Source organism: Haplochromis burtoni, unplaced genomic scaffold (assembly GCF_018398535.1).
Source record: "Haplochromis burtoni strain Fernald_Lab_line unplaced genomic scaffold, NCSU_Asbu1 Contig_59, whole genome shotgun sequence".
In the NCBI taxonomy this organism is placed as follows: Eukaryota; Metazoa; Chordata; class Actinopteri; order Cichliformes; family Cichlidae; genus Haplochromis; species Haplochromis burtoni.
In genome coordinates this window covers 272,880-286,931 of record NW_024582420.1, presented here as the reverse complement: position 1 = coordinate 286,931, position 14,052 = coordinate 272,880, and the positions used below count along the sequence as shown (strand labels likewise).

General features: G+C 40.5%; 1 protein-coding gene across 1 annotated transcript; it reads left to right on the top strand.

The window, feature by feature from the left end:
• Window positions 1–4,220: 4,220 nt before the first annotated feature.
• si:dkey-56m19.5 (retinitis pigmentosa 1-like 1 protein) lies at window positions 4,221–8,855 on the top strand. The gene is made up of 2 exons (XM_005937172.3): window positions 4,221–4,431; window positions 6,894–8,855. Exon 2 carries the CDS (start codon window positions 6,902–6,904, stop codon window positions 8,558–8,560), a length of 1,659 nt encoding a protein of 552 aa, XP_005937234.1. The 5' UTR covers window positions 4,221–4,431; window positions 6,894–6,901; the 3' UTR covers window positions 8,561–8,855.
• Window positions 8,856–14,052: the final 5,197 nt, after the last annotated feature.

Here is a 14,052-nt window from a genome sequence, read left to right as displayed (position 1 = left end):
TGGTCGTCTTCTCAGAAGATATTATAGTTCCTGTAAGATATAGTTGGAGAGGCAGATAAACTTAAACTATGCTGAAACAATTAGCTTACCAAGGCATCCTTGTGGATTGGACCATCACCTACCTGACAACCCCAATGAAGTTGTTACCACTCTTCCACTAAAAACACCAGGCAATAAACAGAGCTGATGTTGTGGTCTGTAAAGACTATTAATGACCGTGGTGTTAAAAATCTTGAAATGTTGAAAGGCCCAAAGGGCTGCTCGGGCTTCTCTTTCAGTTGTATTATACTCACACCAAGCAGGAGGAAACTGGGTGACCAGTGCCGAAGGAATCTTCCTGTAACAAAACAGCAGTAACTCCAACTCCACTAGAGTCAACAGACAGCTTGAATGGTGTGCAAAAGTCTGGAGCTGACAGAACGGGGGTGCTACAGAGGAGAGCTTTATGGTTTGACAGGCCTCAAGCCACACTACAAGATACTGGTTTGGGCAAAGGCAAAGGCTGAACACAAAGAAGGACATGACACAGGTTTTAGATTCCGATTAATACCATTTATTAATAAAATGTTGAACAACAAGGCTTTCTTTGTGAAAGACTAGAGAAAGGGAGTTTAGGAAGAAGCCACATAAATCAGCTAAGCCGCATACTTCACAGGTCACTTGTTATCAAGGGAGATAACTGGATCTATGCCTTTAAGATCTATTACCTTTAAGGCATAGAGCTCACATGCACATATGATTTAGAAAATAAAAATGCCAGAGTAACATAATAACAGTATTTATCTAGAGTTCTTACATATGAGCAATTCAGGATTGCCAATTAAGAATGTTTCAGTATCAGAATAGATGATTGTTCATAAAGCGCAGTAGTAGCCGGTTTGAATTTGTCATATGAGGAATAAAGCACCCCTTTGTATTCATCTGAATGGCTGAGGCATAACACTAAAACTTACTTACTCATAACTGACCCCATTTGTTTTCACGGTCCTGGGTCTCTGGCCCAGCGTTTTCAGTTTACGTTTTGAGTTCTTAAGTTATTCCTTTATTATGTTGAGTAATTGGATTATCTTTTGGTTGCCTTTAGTTTATTTATGTTTCACTTAGGTCTTCTGTGATAGTCTGTCATGTTTCTTGTCTTCTTGGCCATGTTGTGAAATTGTATTGTCATGTGTGCTTTCCATTCTGTTTCCTGTTTTATTTTGATGGTCTCTGTATGTCAGTGTAGTCAGCTTTGCTTCCTTTGCTTCCTTTGTCTTGTTATGTTTCATGTTTTTCATGTTGTTTGTTTACTTCACCCACTTTAGGTTAATGTTAGTTTTGCTTCAGTTTGCCTTGCCCTTTGTTTGTACCCTTTTTACCAGCCTCATTAAACGGCTTGCTTTTTGTTAATACCCAAGTTTTGGTTCCACGTTCCTTTTGTGTCTGCATTTTGGGTCCTCTTTACAAATTCCTATAGTGTGCCGCCGCATACTGTGACATTTGTGTTACTGTATCACTCAAACTATACCCTTTACTTACAGGAAGAAAATTACCTGGGACAACGTTTAACCAGTAACAACAACACTGATGACATTTTCACTTGGCAGAGCACAACAACACACCTTTGAAAAAAAAAGCACAGTGTGAACATGTGCAGCACAGGTGTCACCTCACTTTGGTAAAAGAATCTAGTTCCTTATTGGCGAGACACTATAGGGTGTCATTATGTCTGTGTGCCACACCCTCTGCTCGATAGCTCTCATTACAAGGTGAACTTTCTCTCAGGTATGTTTGGAGAGTTTCAGGTTTTGAGAGTTGAAGTGCTCAACATACAAGGACACCTGACTATTCTGAAATGAACAAATATGTTTTTGTTTGTTTTACAGGTTAGAGTATTGACTGTTAATTTATGCATAGAAATGAAAATCTAATATAATGAAAACATGTCCAGAGTTTTCCCTCTCTTACTGAACTGTGGCTTTTTGCACATTCCTTAGCACTCTTGAGTGGAGAGCTATTGACCCGTATCATGTTGTAGCTTCCAAACACCTGTTTCTTTATTTCTCTGTGTTTCTTTCATTTTTTCAGTCTAGCTCAGCTGAAGCAGGAGTTGCAGACAGATGAGCTCTGGACATTAACACAGAAAGTCTGGGGGATTTTCACATATGTCTTTGAGTCCTGGCTATGTGGAGTAGAGTGGTTGGCTGGGATGGTGGTTATTCTCCAGGGAGTGCATTCCAGAGCTTTTGCATCATGTGAAAGTCAGCCTTTGCTGCCCCTTTGTCACTGTTTAGCTTTGCTGCCAGGAGGAAAAACAAACAAGATTGATTTTATTTTTGTAAAGCTTGAAAGCACAACTTCGTCCTATTTGGAACAAGTAGATGGGACAGAAGCTATTTTCAACTGCTCCTGTATTCATAAGGGGTCACCACAGATAGCTCTGCGTGTTTTATTTGCCAGATTTTCTTTTTCTTTTTACAGCTGATGCCCTTCCTGACCAAACCCCAAAGAGATTGGTGTCTCCTCCCGGGATCAGTGGCAGGATATATTTTACAAATTGTTCTGTCATCTCTTTGAACAACTTGTAAAATACTCAAATGTCTGAGAAGATTGAGTACAGAAGATAGATTTGCTAGGTATATTTCTGACAGTCGCATATGTTTAATTTAATTTTATAAATCTGTTGAAAGTCTATTGAATTTGTTATAAATTCTATTAAAATCTCATAAATGAGCAAATAGCTTTATAAATATCTGCATTAAATATTATTTTCATGCGCAACAATGTGTCTGTGGCTGCAGAGATGCTGCCTTGTGCTATCGGCTTTTATGCCAGGAGAGGGCGCTGTCTCCTCAATAATGTGGTCTGTCGTTTGAAAATCTACGTAAATCTATTTCTTTAGAAAGCCGTTTCTGTATTGAATTAAAGGATTAAAATAAGAGTAAAAGGGCAGAAAAACATATCTGGGATACATCACATGCATCACTGAATAAATGCTGACGGATTTTTGGATGTTGTGGCAATAGAAAAAGCCCATTGATACATGGGTTGATGCCACGTGCATGAATTAGTTTAAATGAAGGGAAATTCAGCCTCGGTATAGCCTAAACAGGACCTACTAACCCGCCTGGCTGCTTTTCAGATGATTTGTGATTAAATAGCAGTTTGGGGACTTTTGGATGATACAATCAACATGGCAGCCGCATTTCGCATATGAGTGGTAATCCCTTTCTTTCAGTTTCAGGGAAAGAAAAAGTAAAGATAAACGTGTTTGTCATAAAAAGAACAAATCAAGTTTTTCTACATGTAATTCCTACAGCACCAAAAGATGAGACTGTTTGGCCAAGCATGCTTAAGCAGTTTAATTAGATACAGTACTTTTTAAAACTGCTAATAGTGATTCAGTCCACAGCTTTTGATTGATATTGTTTTAGAAAAATTTAACTTCATTCTTAAGCCCCAATTTCACCTGACACCTGCGTCAGCATACCAGCGTGTCAGTGGCTGACAACATGTTTATCTGAACGGGTCATTTGATGAATTTGTTAAAGTCATTCACACCAGGCTTGTCCCATTAACACTTAGAAGAAAGATAGCTAACAGACTCAGTGCTTCAGTGTATATTACAAAGTGTGGAGTGGACTTCTCGTACTCTCTATGTCCCCACTTTATGGATGGATGGATTGGTGGGTGGATTTAGCCCCCATACGTGAATAATCATGTATCAACATTGCAGCGCAACTCAAAAACACAGAGTTTTATAGATTCCATACTCTTGACCGTGTAGCCCTAAAAGTTGTGCTTATTTCTGTGATGTGCAGTATAATTTGCTGATAAACTGGCAAAAGAAGAGTGGGGAGGATTCTTGCTGACAAAAAGACGGGAAAAAACATGAAAGAGTCCTTTTCCATGAAGTGTGTGAGAGTGTGTGTGTGTGTGTTGCGCTTAAGTGGTTTTACTGACACAAAGCTTTCTCATGCATAATTTATATTACACCCATACTTCTGTGAGGGGAGGTGGGCACTAACTTGATTTTTTAGAATTACTTTTTTGGCTGAGGAAAAGCAGAGGACACACGCACACTCACACACAGATGCAGTTTCTTAAAGTGTAATAAGCGATGGTCCGTTAATAATCATTCTTAACTTCCCAGATGGCTTTCTACAACAAATTCGCCAGAGTGGGTGTGCGAGGGAGGAGGGGTTAAAGACTGGGAGGGTGTAGATTGCAGACAGAGCGGTAGTGGGGTTGGCTGGATTGTGATATCGACAGATGTCTAGAAAATTGTGTGAGGGGCACTCGTCGGATAGTCTACAACACACGGACCCCAGGCTGCACCTCGGAGAGCAGGGGCGGAATCTGCAGCTGTCACTCCAAAAAGCCTTACCTCCATTACCACATCCAGCCACAGATTGCAAAAGAAGCCGAGCTGGTTACGCACTAGAAATACAGGTAAGTGTCGTCACAATGATTTTTTTTAAAAATGATTTCATTTTTTAAAATGTTTTATATTGAATTTCGAGCAGTGCGATGTTGTAAAAAAGAAAGAAAGAAAGGTCTTCCTACCTGTGATGAATCTAGTTTATCTGCTTTTATCATTCCTGCTGTGCTGCTTTTTTCTTTATTTTTATAGACTACAGCTGAAAATGTGTTTAATAAAGGGAAGACTTTTTTTGTTCTCAGTTGTTGAATCAGCGTCTTCCAGGCAAGAAGCGCTTTTTAAAAAGTAGGCCAGGCGGTTGAAATCCTTCTGCCATTATAACGAAACCGCAGAACAAAGTTGTTAGTGTGGACGCAGTCAACACATTGTTGTAGAGAATTTCGTATTTTTTTGCACGCTTATGTGCGCGAGAGGCATTTTCAAAGCAGCTGGACACACAAAAAAAGAAGAAGGGCAGAGCAGCTGAGGGAAGCGGTGGGTGGCTTTGAAAAGGGGGGATGGATACCCCTCTATAGCCTTTATCCTTCAAATCTTCCAGCATAACGTTAAATCCACCTGGTTATAGCGACTAATTGAAGTAGGTCCCGAGCCTGGGGTCGTCTTTTTTTTCCCTGTCAACTTTGTCCAAATCGTTACTTTTATCGGGATGTAACGCCTAGCGAGGAATCACAGTCCTTTGTTACCGGCCGGCACATGCTGCCGGTTACATGCACGCCTCCTTTATCTTCCCGGTGTTTTAGCGTGAAGAATTTTATCTACTTTTTGACCAACTGCTTTACACAGTAATAAACTGTTACATTGGATTATTTCAGTGGTCTGAAATATGAAGTCTTCCCACATTATAAAATTTTGCTTTGTCTGACTGGGAGGCCCCGTGACACTGGGAACATGAATGGGTGAATTAAAAATAAATAAATAAATAAATAAATATCCTCACGAACACGATCAGGCACATAATACAAGTAAGATAGAAGCGAGTGGAATAGAATTTAAAAAAATAAATGCACTTTTTATTTTTTGTTGTTTTAATTGGAAGGTTTATAGAATCCAAATTGTTATATTGGGTTGGCTCTCCGGTATGTGTCGCATCCTGTCATTAATGCCCTCCTGCAGCACTATGGACAGTTCCACTATGGTTGTTCGTACCTGTGCCAACATGCTTCACTGCAGGTGAAAACTCCAGCATGTGGCAGTTTTGCAGGGGGAAAAAAATCAATCAACCAAACAAACAAACAAGAACGCTGAACAGTATTTCTGCCTTATTAAATGAAAATGTTCCATGTAAAAAAAAATCTGTCTGTATCTTTAGTGGGAATCAGGGTGTTTAAGTACTCCACTCTTATGAATAATTTAGGCCTGTATTCAGAAAGTCTGCAAGGTTCGCTGAAAACCGATTGCAGGGATGAAGCTGAGCTCCCAGTTTTGCTTTAAGGAAGTTATGTGGCAATCATTACACTTCACTTCCTCCACAGTCAAAGCATGATCACAAGGAAGTACATGTCTGTAACATATTTTCTGTACTGGCAGAATGACAGTTGTGGTTTGTGCTGAAAATCCACATTTTTCAGCTAGTTTAGATGAATGGATATAACTACAAACTCTGGGTGATCGCTTCCGGCATGCTGGGAAACTTATGACACTACTGAGGGAGAAATAGTTGTGCATCTACATCATAGATGTTCAACTCAGACTTGTGGGTTCACTTGGCGCTGATCCTCACCACGCATTCCTTAAAGGGTAGTGGGTCTGCTTGGTTGCCTGATCTCACTGAGGTTCCCATGCGCTGACATTGGTTTTCCAGACAAATTGCAAATGGCAGACATCATTTCCTAATTGAACTTCTGGTTTACTTTAACATAAGACACTTCTTTACTGAAATGAAAGCGCTTCTTCATTTAGTTCTCCTTATATTCCCTCTAGTCATTTAAATGTAATTTCATTAAATTTAGAACATTATAGAACATTATATGCTTCTATTAGATCTAAGAAAAGCTTAAGAACTATGTATTTAGTCTAGACATACTAGATTATTATTTGCCTATTTGCACTACTATGCCTCCTTACTTGAATATTGTATATTGTATATTGCATAGCTTTTTTTTTTTTGTTATACGTAAAATTGTATTGTATTTATTTAAATTTTTACTTTTTAATTATTTTATTTGCATTTTTTAATCACTAGGGTTTGAGAGTAACGAAATTTCTATTCTCTGTATGTCCTGTACATGTGGCAGAATTGACAAATAAAGTTGACTTGACTTGACCTGACTTATTTTCATCCATTTAGTGGAACGTTTTAGTTTGTATGGTTTCCTTGTGTGTGCAAGGACTTTTGATCCACAACCCAGGGATGGGGTCACATCTGGGGTACTGGGAACATGAACATATATTAGACTCCCCCTGAACATGAACTTAACATTTACGACTAAATAAAAAGGCCAAAAACCAATCAATTTCTTATTTTTTCCTCTAGGAAACATCATGGGAGGCAAGCTGAGCAAAAAAAGAAAAGGATATGATGTGAGCGATCCAAAAGAAAAGAAGGATGAATCCACTGCAACAGTTGCAAGTGCAGACAACTCTGCTAAAGGGGAAGGTGGAGCCCCGCCTACAGGAGAAGAGACAACAGCAGAGGCAGGCAACGTAGAAGACGAAAAGGCTGTGACAGCAGAGGCAGCGGTACCTCAAGAGTCCGAAGCACCTGAAAATTCTGAGAAGGAACCAGCAGCACAATCAGATTCCCCAGCTGTGGAAGAACCAGTAGCATCCACTGTTAAGGAACCAGTTGCAGCAGCAGCACCAGAGGATGTAGCTCCAGTTGTAGAGGAACCAGTCGTGGCAGCAGATGAAGCCGCTACAGTAGCAAAAGAACCAGCTGCGGGAGCGGATAAAGCAGCTCCAGTTGTAGAAGAACCAGTTGTGGCAATGGATGAAGTAGCTCCAGTGAAAGAAGAACCAAGTGCAGAATCAAAAGAGCCAGCTCCAGAAAAAGAAGAAGCAACTGTAGTATTGGAACAAAGTGCAGCAGTACAAGAGCAAGCTCCAGAAGACCTTGCAGTGGCTGCTGTAGCAGAGAAAACTTCTGCCCCAACATCAGAAGAATCTGTGCCAGTCGAAGCTGAACCCAAGTCTGAAGAGGTCCATGAAGAAGAACCTGTTGCAGTCGCTGAATCTGTGTCAGAGGCCACCAAAGAGCCAGAGCCCATCCCAGAGACTGAGCCTGAAGCTACTGTGGAGGAGACCGTGGTCTCTGCAGCTGTCCCTGAGCCTGAACTGGTGGCTGAGCCAGCAGCTGAACCAGTGCTGGAGTCAGCCACAGAACCAGAGGAAGAGCCCAAGCAAGAGCCAGAGCAAGCAGCAGAGCCAGAGGTGGAGCCAGAGAAAGAAGAAGAGCCTGAGCAAGTACTGGAGCCAGAACTAAAACAGGAACCAGAGCCAGAGATTGTGGAGACAACAGAACCTGAGCCTGAAACAGAACAAGCCCCAGAGGCAGAGCTGGAACAAACATCACAGCCAGGACCTGAGCAAGAGGCTGAGGCTTTGAAAGCTGCAACAGAGGATCAAGTGGAAGAAACTGAAGCTGAGCCGGCTGTAGCCACTTCTGACGTGAGTGAAGTGGCGACTGTGGGAGGAGACTCTTCTGATGTCACGGAGGCTACCGCAGAGGATACCCTCACTGATCAAGCTGCAAAAGAGGAATCTTTTACACCAGAAGTTCCCAGCACTGAGGTGCCAGATGAGCTCAAGGAAGCAGAACTTGTATCTGAGGTTGTCATCGCCTCTGCGTGCGAAGCTGCTGTCGAATCTGAAAAGGCAGCTGAGCCCTCCGTGGAAGCAGTGCCTCAAGCAGAGCCAGAGGTGGAAAAGAAGTTGGAAAATGGAGATTTAAAGAGCCCCTCTGTTACCGAGGATGCAATTCCATCTGTGAATGGGGAGTGTAGAGATCCTGACACTGCCATGGCCACACAGGCAGAGGAATGTGTTAATGGGGGTGAAATGCTAGAGGTGATCCCTATCAAGGAGCCGAGTGACCTTGAACTGAAAAAGGACTTGAACCTGAGTGGGGATGGTCCAGAATTTCCTGATGCAGTCTCAGACATGGTGGATGGCCTGAGCACTGAGGTCACTCAAGAAGCTTAAAAGCAGGAAGCATCATTCAAATCAAGTATAATCCCCCCCGTGGTGCAAGAAAGCCGTCGAGGTATCACAAACACAGCTACGCTTTCTGAAATGCTGTAACCACTGCAATCTCTTTAGTGGCAACTCAGGCAAAAAGGATGCTTTCTCTTGAGTAACCAAAAACGAAGCCCAACCACTTGAGGATAGAGGGACACAGGGAGATATTTATAGTGAGATGGAAGTGCCGTGAAGAGACTGAAGTTTGGAATTCGAGTACTGAAAGGCAGTGAAGCTGGACAGCTTGGCAAAAAATAAATAAATAAAAAAATACTGGACAGCAAAAACGACATTGTTCAGTAAAATAAAGGAATGTGTCTGTGTGTGTGAGGCCGATGAATATTACAAAGTGGCTTAATGGAAAATCTGTCATTATTAGTATATTATTTGATTTTAGAAACTCAAATATCCTTTCTATTACTATATGCAAAGACGTGATGTGTTTTGGCCTTTTATAGTAATGGTACCTGTAAGGATTGTTTAATTAAAACCAATTGTTCAGAATAGAGAATAAAAAGAGACTGTTTTAGTCTACAGTGATCTTCTTTTTCTTTCAAACGTTCTCTCAGCATCAAACGCATCTGAGGCCTTGGGTTACTAATATTAATAGTACTTTAAGCTGTGACTCAGATCATCCATCATTCTTCTTTCTTTTACTTTAAAAAAAAAAGAGTTAGATAACAAATATTACGCTTGTGGATACGAGCCCATTTGGTTTGTGTGTCACAAAATCTACTTCGAATTCAATTCAAAGACTTTTTATGAATCATTTGCCTCAAATGGAAATGTTCTAGACATCCATTACATAATTTCATGCATTTTTTTTTTAAAAAACATTCACTCTGGCCTGGTGGAAATGTTGTAATTTGCAGCTGATTTCTAAATTTCTTTTAGGGTTGAGCAAGGCACTGACCCAACCAGCTCTATAAAAATCTATATTTGAATTGCAGTTTTGCTGCATTTGCAAGAGCAGCAGAGCATCAATATTTACACAACATCAAAAGGGTCCGTTCATTTAGGCTCCGCCTCTACAGGTCAGTGGGTTAGAGCTCAGTCGATTATTTATGTCCACACAGGGCAATGTCCTTTAGGTCACTAGCTGGTGGAATATTTTCAGTTATTGTATGCAACCTGCACGTCACAACTGAGCAAACAAAATGATATCACCGCACAGGGTCTATCTTCTGAGTTAACTGTTGCCTCTATCTCTCTGATGTCACCATGGCTTTTGCTGAGGCCATACCAGCACACCCGGCTAACATTTCACAGATCCATACCGGCAAAAGGGGAACTAAAGAAGGGGGGATGGGCAGGGATACTTGCAGGAGGCAGAGAAAGGGAAGAGGGGGAAGGGGAAGAGTGTTGTGGGATGAAAGCCATTGCTATCATGAAGGGGAAAAAATGGCATTCTCTGCTTTTTCAGTTTGTAGTTCACATATTAAAATGACCAAAACAATAAATTCAGGGCAGGGATAAACGTGCTTTGACACTTATCGGAGGCCTTCTTGTAGAAAGCTGCCCTCTCCTGCTGCTCACACTGTCACACCAGACAGTTGTTGCCGTGCAGGTGTTAACGCACATACATTAACATGAGGCAGCAAAATGAAATTAGCGTTTCTGTGCATCTGTCAGTACATGCATGTAAAGTGAGGAGGAGGGCGAGTATGTGTTCTGTGCGTGCGGAGGGGAGCATTAGTGGAGTATAGTGATCCAACCTTGGAATAACTAATGGACTGTGGGTCAGAGCATGAGAAGAGATCTGATAACAGAAGCTTCCCATAAAAGCAGCTCCTTCAAGTGTCCATCCCAGATGTCTCTAGACTGTTAGAAAACAAATCCAGTATACTCCAAGGCAGCAAATTTATGATAGGAATGCTGTGGAGTGGGTTTGGGGGTAGAAATTGGAATTTGCTGGCAGGTTTTTTGTCTTCCTTGTGGAAAAATCAGGTCAAAATACCATTTATAATATTTATGACTTTTAAAGTAATTAGTACAACTCATTAGAGCAGGGCGATATGGCCAAAAATATTTATCACGATATATATTTGAAAATTTGCGATAACGATATAACCGACGATATAATTGATGCGAGACAAAATACAACTCCACAACATTACTAGCGCAAAAAGACAACCTTCCATTTATTTTCACTTAAACAAGAAGCTGGTTTTTATGTACATTAAAGCTTTATAAAAATGTAACAGTGCAAATGCAAATTCCTTGCTGAAAGTTTAACCAAAAGGCATTTCCAGTAGAAATGGGCTGACATATCCTGAGCATAACCATGTATAATATCCACTGAAGTTAAAAAGAGGTGCTTTGCAACATTAAACTGCAGTGTGCAGTACGTATTTTTCGGACCATAAGGTGCACGGGATTATAAGGCACATTAAGCGAAACAAAGCAGTCAGATAAATCAAACTTTATTAAACTCATTCTTCTTGCTTCCTCCACTTCTGTACCATTGATTCATTAATGTTGAATTCTCTGGCAGCTGCTCTATTCCCATGTTGTTGCAGTATATTAATGACTAACCTCGTATTGTGGATGGATTATCTCAGTTGTTCTCCTGACTGAAGTTTGGTCCGTTTACAGCATCCTGCCATGCGATTGCATTTGTCTCTAACCATCAGGAACCTTAACGTTAACTTTTATAAGTGGAAAAGTGTTAGTGTTCGTCCTCCAGCTTCACTGTTTATGTTATGCTAACATAGCTGTGTCGCTAGCGATCACGTAGCACATCATTATATACCAGCTAGCCCAACTTCAGTAACCCTACAAACGTCACTGCTGTTTAGTTTCCTGTCTTCATTTATGTTGGAAGTGATAGCAGAGCTGTACGTTTGATTTTTTTCAGAAATCTCTCAGTCAGAACATGCTATATCATGCTTAGGTAACTAGCGAAACTAGCGAGCTAACTTCCGCTAGCTTCCTGCTAACTTCTAACTCCGTTAAATGTAATACATTTTGTTTTCATGGATGCCTGGAAGTTAAACTTCATAGTTACACCTGGTAAAGCAGCAATGCTGATCGTTTTATTAAAGATGAAAGAATTTAGACAGTTTTTAACTCTAAGTGATGCTGCAGTGTTGTTTGACCTGAAGCATACGGAGTTTAGGACCCAGATTACTCCCAGATTTAAGAGCATCTTAGTCCGACAAATGACAATAACGACGGCCGCTTGCATGTTCTGCAAAAAAATGTGCTTTGTTGTGTATCTGACGGACAAACACCAAACCAGTTCCACATCACGGAAGTTGCACCATTTTTACAAACCAATTCTGGTTCATCTGTTTCACTCAACAATCGGCCATGTGCGTATGAAAACAAAGGCACTGCGCATGCGCGTTTTACTCCCATTCTATCGCGATATTTCATTTTCCTATCGTTGCCTAACATTATACCGGTATTACCGTGAACGGTATAATATGGCCCAGCCCTACAACTCATGATGTATTTCCTAAAAAGACAGTTTGGCAGGACCATGACTGACCCCTGCTAACCTCCATGGATAAAGGTTTGGGGGAGGCTGACAAACAAAGAGAATGGTAACAGCAAAATTTAGACTTCTATTACTGCATATTAATTAGTATGACTAAGGATTTACCAGATTTCATGTTTGAAACATTATCCCAAAGCCTCATCACTTCCACATTTCCCTGCAGTTCACTTTCCTTTTCTCGTGTGTGTGTTTGTGTTGAAGAACAGGGTACTTGTCCTTTGCATGTTGATTTAAACACTGCCTTAAAGTTGCATAGCCGTGAAAGGCCAGCTGCACTGCCTAGTTACCCAAACACTATGGTCTCTATACGCAAGGTCCTGCACAAAGCTTGGACTGTGTCTCAGCTTCTTTTTTCCTGGTGTGAAGACTAGCCTCCAGGCTTTATCTATCCCCAGCTGAGATGCAAAAGGAAGAAGGAAACAAACTAACTAAAAAGGCCTAGTCCAAAGGCTATATTATAAGGATTTCCATGAAGCACCAAACTACCAGGTTTAAGTGTTGTTGCATGCACCCATATACTTTATTTTAATGGATGTTTTGTTGTTACATATAAATCAAATTGATGGAGGAAGGCCAGCATTAACTATACAACAATTAGCATAACTTCCTCATGACTTTATTGTGGCTGTGACCCTTCACATAGAGCGGCATCCAGATTCTTGTTTAAAACTTGGCTACTTAGTGTTATCAGCAGGAGTTCATTAGAAGAAGACTGAAATAAATGAAGATGGCGTTATTATTATTATATCATAAAAAACTCAAAGATGTAAAAGACCTTCAAAACTATACTCTTTCCCCTCATGATCCAAAAATGGCAAAAAGAATAAATACATGAAGGGACGTGTTGATTTTGACTGTTTAACCCTCGTTGATATCCATGCTATACGCTAAGCTTCAGAGACAAACAGCAAGAACCAAGTCATCACTTTATCTGAAAGGCCGCAAACATGAAACCACAAGGAAGTTATGTTTAGTTCATCGTGGTAGCAACATTTGGTATTATAGGCCATTACTGCCATTACTGCTGAGTTTTTTTAAAGCTGGTTCCATGAACTAATGATGAATGATGAGCTCATTCCAGCCTGGATGTCCTCAATGTAAAGTATTAATACATTTGTGATAGGTGTCAATAATTGGACAGTCAAGAAGTATTGGCTTGCTTTACTTCAGTAAAAGTAGCAATATCAAAGTGCCAAAATACTTATAATCACAAAAGTATTTTACTGAAGGCTAAGCACTTACGCACTGGTTTAAACAGTACATGGCAATGTGTGATCTTCTCATTTGTTTGTGTGTAACCAAAGCTACAGTGTGGTACAGTATCTCTCAAATGTAGTAAAACAGAATGAATCCTGTGAAATAATACAAAACTATACATAAGTATAGTTGAGGAAATATAATGCCAGATATAAGTATCTATCTAAATGTATGTTAACCTATATATCTATGTAGCTTATATCACCTCAAACCCTGGTAATATATGGCTGTGATTAATATATTTCAGAGCCTTTACTTTGCATACAAACATGTCTGACTCTTCACAGACTGTCACTCACGACAAATTTGCCTGAGGCAATATTTAACAGTTTCCACTCCTGTTCCTATCTAGAGGGCAGTTATATTTAATGACTCCACTGTTCTGTGTGCTTCTGAGACACAATCTGTCTTTTAATTACCAGAAAGAGGATGTGAGAGTGTGACGGAAGACAACTCAGACTTCTGAAATACTTTGTGTCTGAGAGATATTCTTTTCCTCATTCCATTCACTCAGCTGGCTCAGAGATAACATGAGTCAGGTGGCCAAATTACAGCGACAGCTGATCACTATTTATTATTCAAACACCAGGGCATCAGAGCAGAAGTACAGACAGGAAAACATACACAAGACAAACAGTTCACTCTTCCCTTTTCACTATCTCTCATCCCACACACACACAAACACACACACACACAC

Coding starts and splice junctions, on each gene's coding strand:
- si:dkey-56m19.5 (XM_005937172.3), top strand. CDS start 6,902: ATGGGAGGCAAGCTGAGCAAAAAAAGAAAAGGATATGATGTGAGCGAT.